This window comes from Ananas comosus, linkage group 1 (genome assembly GCF_001540865.1).
Source record: "Ananas comosus cultivar F153 linkage group 1, ASM154086v1, whole genome shotgun sequence".
NCBI lineage: Eukaryota > Viridiplantae > Streptophyta > Magnoliopsida > Poales > Bromeliaceae > Ananas > Ananas comosus.
In genome coordinates, this window is record NC_033621.1 from 18,181,312 (window position 1) to 18,189,488 (window position 8,177).

General features: G+C 34.4%; 1 protein-coding gene across 1 annotated transcript; it reads right to left on the reverse strand.

Annotated features, from left to right (window-relative positions):
* Window positions 407-4,822, reverse strand: LOC109709505 (GDSL esterase/lipase At5g03610-like). The gene is made up of 5 exons (XM_020231772.1): window positions 4,693-4,822; window positions 3,637-3,864; window positions 2,334-2,608; window positions 1,390-1,675; window positions 407-778 (listed from the first exon to the last, which is right to left on the reverse strand). Exons 1-5 carry the CDS (start codon window positions 4,754-4,756, stop codon window positions 555-557), a joined length of 1,077 nt encoding a protein of 358 aa, XP_020087361.1. The 5' UTR covers window positions 4,757-4,822; the 3' UTR covers window positions 407-554.

The window sequence follows — 8,177 nt, forward strand, 5'->3', positions numbered from 1 at the left end:
TGGATCGTGTGATTCAAGAACTCTATCATAAAAAATAATTAAATTGTGAAAGATGATCCTAGCTAGTCATAAGAGTATAATAGTGTGTGCGCGCGAGCATGGGTGCGTAATATATACCAAGTTTTCCAAGTCATTGAGAAATAACAATGTGTTGCTGTAGATGTTTTTTTTTTTTTTTTTTTTTTTTTTTGAGAATACCATGTTTTCCAAGTCTTTGCTTGGTTTCATACACGTCAACTCTTTGATTGCTAGTAGGAGATCTTTTCTTATAATTAATACCCATTCCAACATATATATATATATATATACATATATATATATATATATATATATATATATATATCTCTACGATGAAAATCAACCTGGCACTAGTTATGAATTACGAATTGATCAAAAGATATTGATAAAAATGAAAAGAAGAAGGGATATCAAGTCCCAAAGACTCTTTAAATTAGGTTAATCATGCATGCATGCATGCTGGTTCAACTCTCAGATGAGATAAGATTGACCAATCGGAACGAAAGCGAGGGAAACCCAAAAAGCGAATAAATTAATCACAAGGACAGGAACAGCCGAATTGGATCCTTGAGGGACTCGAATACGGCAGCCCAACCAGCTTGTGTCGGGTGCGCGTCATCCCAGTAGAAATACTCTTCTGGGTTGCTGCACAGTGTGAATTGATTGCTTCCCTTTTCGTCTATCTGCCCGCAATACCCATCAGTCCTGAAGCTCTCACAGCATGGCCTGTTAGGGCTCTTGAACTTCTTAGCTCCTTTCACTGCATGATATTATATATACACAGACAAGAGCAGAATATATATATGAGCATGGTTAATTTGCATTTGAAATTTCAGAAATGGGCAATCTACTTAACCAACTTAAAAGCTTCTCGCTCAGAACCCAATTAAGTGCTGTTGTGGTCGGAGCAGAAAGCCAAATTTGTGGCATTTGCTTGATGATCTCTTATTATAGTTATAGCAACGCCTTAATATATATGGAACATTAGGTGCAAGCATGCATATATACTACCTTTTTTGGCACCAGGTAGAACATTAAACTAGCATCGACATAGTGACATTTACTAGAGCAGATCAACCGGATTTATTAATTGCGATCAAATTCAGTTGGTGAATGGTGATCAGATTCAATTAATGAATTGATTAATCTATTTGCTTTCTGTCAAAATCAGTTTGCTAGCTAATAACATTGGCTAACACAATTAATAACTTTGGAAAAGCCCAATCCGGAAACCCAAAATGAACAATAACGACACGATTCAGATGACCAATTAATGTCAGAGTTCATGAACAAATGAACTAAGATATATCACAGAAATGAAAACATCGTACAAGATTAAAAATGAGAAAGCATAGACGAATAATGCGAGACCTTGGTAAACTATATCTTGGAAGGGCTCATTGAGGTTGAGAGTGAGAAAGCTCTGGTTGGCTGGGTCCAGCTTATTGATCATGGCTCGGAGGGCTTGGTTGTGATTCCGTGAGCCCAAATTGGCTTTAATGAGACAATCTGTGTAATTCAGTCCTCTTGCAAATAAGGGCGTGCATCCAAGAGGGTGCATGTTTGTGACCATCACCTTCCGCAATCCAAGCTTGCGCAAACGTTTCATGTCTCGTTTGATCTGTTTTATTATCTTCGGAATATAATTTGTCGCTGCCTAAATATAGGAATTCAAGAAAAAGGGAAACTACGTCAGGATCTAATTAATAGAAAAGGAGAAAGGAAACCTACATCAAGATCTACTAGAAAAGGAATACTGAGCACAATAATATCATTTTAGTTACATAAGATTTGAGAAAAGTTACTATTTTCACATTACTAGTTTCACATTGTTCTTCTGTACAAGCCATTCTGATTTACTTCAATCTGTGTATGCAGAATATTATTACAATTAAGAACAAAAAATTGGAAGAGTGTTGAATATAAAATCTGATGGCATCATTCTTAAAGCTTTTGGAGACATCACTTTAATGTGCTACTCTAGAGACACTAAAATAGAGTTCCATCCTACTGTTCTAAAACCAATTCCTTCATGCTAATTAATTGCTAAGTTAATTAAGGCACTATTTTTGTCGTTAACTCGCATCCATCACTAAATTATGCCAACTCATAATCCAGTCTATATAATCAAGTGTGCGAGCACAGATTAAATGCGTGCATGTGTCCAAAACTACTTAGATAAAGCACTAGAAAGAATTAATGTTAGCAAAGGGTTTAATTTCTACCACTAGATTAATTATTAGTAGCTCATAATTTGACAACCAAATCAACCAAATTCTAGCAAACAATAAAACTTTATGAGAATTGATACTCACATTAGTACTGTTTTCTCTTTCTGCAATGTATGAGTAGTCATTACCAGAGATGGTGAGCAGTGCGACCGCAGACTTCTTAAGCTCACATTTATCAAACACCCCTTCTTTAATCTGTTCCTCAAACAAATCGATTTGTTCGCTTATGTTACGCTGGAAATTCCCTGTATCGAATACACCGGCCCCGCCAACCGCAAAGTTCATTCCATATGGTAACAGCTTGTGTCCGACCCTCCGATATTTGTACGGAATAGGAGATCTGATTCCCAGAAAAGCAGCTGAAACAACACATAGAAACAAGATTTGTAGTCAAATGCTGTACTGTAAAACAGGATTAACTAACAGGACAATCAGTTGAGTTAATGTAAGTTTAGTTTTATAATTAAGGGAGCACGACTAGTAGGTGGTGGGCTTACACTGAAAAGGTTTCATTATATGCAATCTTTATATATATATATATATNATATATATATATGTATGTATGTATGTATTCACATAGAATAATAGTGGTAACCGATCACCGTGTCATGAGAACAGGGTTAGGTAAATACACATGCATGAAAGTAAGAGAGCCTCCTTTGCCGTTCTATTCTTTTTAACTTTTGTGTAAAGCACATACAGTTAGGAGAATCATTGATCAAGAGAGAGCAGTTACGCATGTTACTTTATGATAAAGAGAAGTGCTTTGAGCAGGTTAGAGGTTATTGTACTATATTAACACCATAGAGAATATATAGAATAGAAATCAGTAATAAAAAAATTAATTATTAATAATTTATTATTGATAAAGAAGATTATATTAAACAATCAATTATTGTATTTTTCAATAACAATTAATTTCTTTCTTTGTAAATATATATCATGGCTCTTTGGACTTTATAGAATCAAATAGAGCAGTAATAGATGAAACATTGAGATCCAACATGGAAAAAAAGAAAAAAAAAAATGAAGCTATGACAACATTAATTTGTATAAACTTTATCTCCTTTAGTATTTCGAGGAGGTAAGTAGAAGTTAATTACAGCGCAATGTTGATGCCATAAAGAAGGTTTAATGATAAAGCAAAGGAATGGAGACAACCACTAACCACAAATGGCTTGCAAGTGAACAACTAGTTAATGCATTTAAAGAAATCTGTTTAAAAGCTAAAGCAAAAGCCGTTTCTTTTGTAGAAAGCGACAGCTCAAAGATGAAAGAATGAGACTAATTACATATTGTTCGTCTCCGAAAACTTAAAAAGTTAGAGAATAATGTTTTAATTAATATTTTATATATATTCAACTGAGAGCTGAGTGAAGGCGCGAACCGAGAAAGTCGGTGAGGAGGCGGCCGTCGGAGAAGCGGCCAGAGGGTCTCCTGGGGAAGGTGATGCCGTACGGATAATACCACGAGCGGGTGAACTCTCTCCCAAGGTTTCCAAGATTTCCCGTGTCCGCGTAAGAGTCGCCGAACACGAAGAGCTGTTTTGGTTGATAACGAGTTCCGTTGAACTGCTTGTAGCCTTCGGCATGATTACAACCACTCACCTTCAACCCTGCAATATTTGCACGAATTTTTGTGCAGCGGCAGTGATGTATGGTAGAGACAAGGCAACTAGCTATATATGGGTGATGCAATTAAGTAATTAATTAAGGGAGTGTTTGGATTGATTGATGCAGTTGCCCTTAGTATTAAACCAAATTGTTGAAAATAAAAGTATTAGTTTCATCATCAGCCATGGCTGACTTCTTGCACTTGCACTGCTCAATTCTCGATTATCCTGTGGAAAAAAAAAAAAAAAAAAAATGCAAGTGCCATAGCCCATGTTTCAAGTGACTGATCCCCTCTGCATCGCCGTACGTGCTTGACAAAAACGATAACTTTTACGTATATACTTGGTTAATTTGTGGTACGGATAATTATAATTACAATTATAAATGTTGCATAAGGCCTAGTTTCATAATATGGTGGCCAAAACAGCACTTTCATATCTTGAAAGGCTGAGAAAAAAAAAAAACAAAAACAAAAACACTTCTAATCTTCTCTTATTTTATCTTATAAAATGGGGCAACACCGAAGAAGCATATAATGTATTTTCAAATGGCAGTTGTCACTATAATTTTATAGTATAACATAAGCAAAATTAAAATCATATTAAATATTTAGAGATTTTTAAGATATAAAAATAATACCCTTAGCTACCATATTACCGAAATAGGCTATAAAATATATGCTAGTGTTCTAGATCCTAAATTCAAAATCTAATTAATTATCTCACATTTTCAACTGAATTTATTTTTTTATTAAAATAAAGAAAATGAAAAATATGGTATTTTTTTCCCGAAAAAAAAAAATAAAAAGGTATATAATTAAGCAATCTTACCAAGAAGGAGAAATACCAAGGAGATGGTAAACCAGAATGGCATGAAATAATTTCTGCTCGCCATGAATTTAAAGAAATAATTGTTTTAGGGCGAGCAGCGGGCGGGCGGGAAGGGGGGGTGGTGGTGGTGGTTGTGGTGGTGAAGGGCTTGTTGTTTGCGTTTATATATATATAATAATATATATATATATAATATATATACGAATCGGCCGGGCTGTGAGCGAGAATCGGTTCGTTTCATCTTAAGGCGCTTTCCAAATAGGAAAACTCTCGCCCCAAATAAAGCCATTATATTCAGAAACACCAGCCTTTTCGTTAGCTTCTCTCTCAAATCCTCAGACGATTCCATCCCGAGCACCGCGTCGCCGCCCGCCTCTCTTCCTCTCTATACTACCTAAACTCACATACTCGAGCCCTTCTGCATTCAGAGTCCTTTGCATAGGATTAATAGGAATTCAACACGAACGGCTGACCTGGCGGACCTGTACCGACTATAGCGCGATCTGCCAGCATTATATTATATAATAGATAATATATAAGAGAAAAAATATAAAATTTTATTTTAAAAAAATAAAGTAGTCATTAATATTGTATAAAAACTACTAATATAATTAGGGCGTGTTTGATTTGCTTCTTTTTCACACTGGAATCGGAATGGACGAATCCGTTTGTGGGTGTTTGGTACGCAGAAGTCCCATTCCTATTCCAATTCCCGAGTGGAATAGGATTCTCCCAATCATCTTATTTTTCAATCCTGCCTAAGAGACCGGATTGGAAGTTGAATCCGGACGGAATGAATATTTATTCGGATTAAATTTATTTTTACAACTTTTTTAATTGAAATATGAGTTTAAATTTAGAAATTAAATTTATAATTTTAAATTTTAATTGGAACTTGAATTAAAAATTAAAATTTAATCAAATATTTCGAATCTAACTTATGAATTTGAATTTAAATTAAATTTTAATTTATATAAAGTTTGATTCAAATTTTATTTAAAACTTAAATTAAATTTATGGATTCAAATTATAATTTTAAGTTTGAATTTGAATAAATCGAAATTTAGTTTTATATTTTGAATTATCCACTCAACTTTAAAGTTTAATTTTTTAAAAGAAATAGATTTAAAATTTTGACATTATTTCAAAATTTTGATGTAAATTTTTAATATTTAATTTTTAGTTTGAATCTAAATTAATATATTATAAAGATAAAGTTAGTATATTAATTTGATTACGTTTTTTATATCTTCCTGAGCCAAACACCGACAGTGAGAATGATTTATTCCGATTCCGATTCAAGTCATGAACCAAACAGAATTATGTAATGAGTAATTCCGATTTCGATTTCAGATTATTTCGATTCCGATTCTGATTCCGATTTCGACTTCCCTTTAGGGTGTGTTTGGTTCGAAGTTTTAACCGATATTGGAATCGAAATGAGAATAAGCTAGAAACGGAATCGGAATGATTCATTATCTAAATCGGAATCGGAATGAATTATTCCCATTATCGGTGTTTGGTTCAGATTGATATTAGAAATATAATCAAATTAATATACTAATTTTATCTTTATAATATATTAGTTTAAATTCAAACTGAAAAAATTAAATATTAAAAATTTACGTCAAAATTTTAAATATATTTTATAATGAATTAAAATTTAAATTGAACGAATAATTCAAAATATAAAACTAAATTTCAATTTATTCAAATTCAAACTTAAAATTATAATTTAAATTTTAATTTGAATCCATAAATTTATTTAAATTTTAAATAAAACGTTAGATTTAAATTAAATTTAAATTTAAATTCAAATTTAGAAATTAGATTCGAAATGCTTGATTGAATTTTAATTTTTAATTTAAGTTCAAATTAAAATTAAAATGTATACGACTACTAATAAATTCAAAACCATAATTCAGAATCGACTAAACTACTACCAAAGGAAAAACCCAAATACAAGTAATCTCAAACTACAATCACATAATTTTCCACAATAGCCACATAATGAAATAGGAGTAATCTGAGGCTAGGAATCGAGATCCACACTACGAACTATCTAGACGTTAACTAACCGCGTCCTCACACCGCGCCCCAATCCGCACAATCAGCAACATCTGAAAAAATAGTGGAGTGGAAAATATATAAATATGTTTTTCAGTGGGGACAACCAGCCAACGAGAACAAGCTGCACTCACTGTGTAATACACTAGATGTCACGCCCCGGGACCGGCGGAGGCCCTCTCGGTGGCGTGCCTAGACCCGCCATATGTCTACACATATAAGGCGTCTACAATAAAAGCGGAAGTAAAAGCAAGAAATAGAACAAATAGAATAATAACAACTAATGATATCAGAGCGAGTAAAGTTCTATCATCTAAACCAGAGTAAAAGAAATATAACTAGACAATGAAAGTAAAGCACAAAGTGATACAATGCTATCACCTCAAAAGGAATACAAATATCCAAAAGAAGGGTGGTCTCTATACATATACGGGTACAACTCACAACCTCTCACAAAATAAAATCACGAGAGGTAGACAACCTATCAAATCGCCCTCGAAGGAAGCTAGCTCGAAGCAACTCCCTTCCCTCGGTCCCTAGCCTCTCCCGGCGTTGAAGGCTCTGAAAGAAAATATAAAACAGAGGGCATGAGAACTATATCTCGGTAACGCCCTAAACCAAATACAACTTGTAATTTAACGGATTCACAGTAGTTCCCCGTGATCCGCATCACTCACAAACCTTGAAGCGAAACACTGAATGATCTAGAAGCCCTACGATCGATCACTGCTATGGTACAATCTCTGTACTCCAAACCCATGAACTCTGAACCTGATATGAACGAACGGTAAACACGAGTAAGCGTGTACGAACACTCCCAGCGAGGGATGTTCGGCCGTGAGGCCTCAATCGGATGCGCTGGATACAAGTGAGCACGCCATAACTCTTCGGATACCCCAGCTCACCCTGTCTGTGTAAGGTTCTCATCCTTACAACCCGATGGTGTCCGTGAATCCGCCGTGTTCGACCTGATGGAAACCATCCAGGAATTAACCTTTATTTTTAGCTGTGCCACAACCCAAATAATATTAGTGATGATCTATATCTTATCATCAACCTAATGAACCTGAACGAAGATCGTATCAAAACCCATGAACCTATATGTATGTATGTACATCGTACGATCCTCTACAATGGATAGCGTAAGTATATATGTAACAACGGTACTATTTCGTACTAGAAGTATTAAAGTATTTCGTTTATTACTAATAATGAACACCAGTACAGTCCTGCACGAACAAGTATTACTTTATCCACATGTAGTATAAACTGTATTACATCATGGAATCGTACAAATTAATACGAAAGTACTTACGTGAAATAAGTAATGATAACGAGAAGGAACTGAATGGGAAAAGAAAACCCCGGATCACCACGTAACTCGACTCCAGTCATTAACGGGTGACCCTTGATATTTG

Coding starts and splice junctions, on each gene's coding strand:
- LOC109709505 (XM_020231772.1), bottom strand. CDS start 4,756: ATGGCGAGCAGAAATTATTTCATGCCATTCTGGTTTACCATCTCCTTG. Junction 3,865..4,692: donor CTTGGTATTTCTCCTTCTTG/GTAAGATTGCTT, acceptor CAAATATTGCAG/GGTTGAAGGTGAGTGGTTGT. Junction 2,609..3,636: donor CCTCCTCACCGACTTTCTCG/GTTCGCGCCTTC, acceptor GTGTTGTTTCAG/CTGCTTTTCTGGGAATCAGA.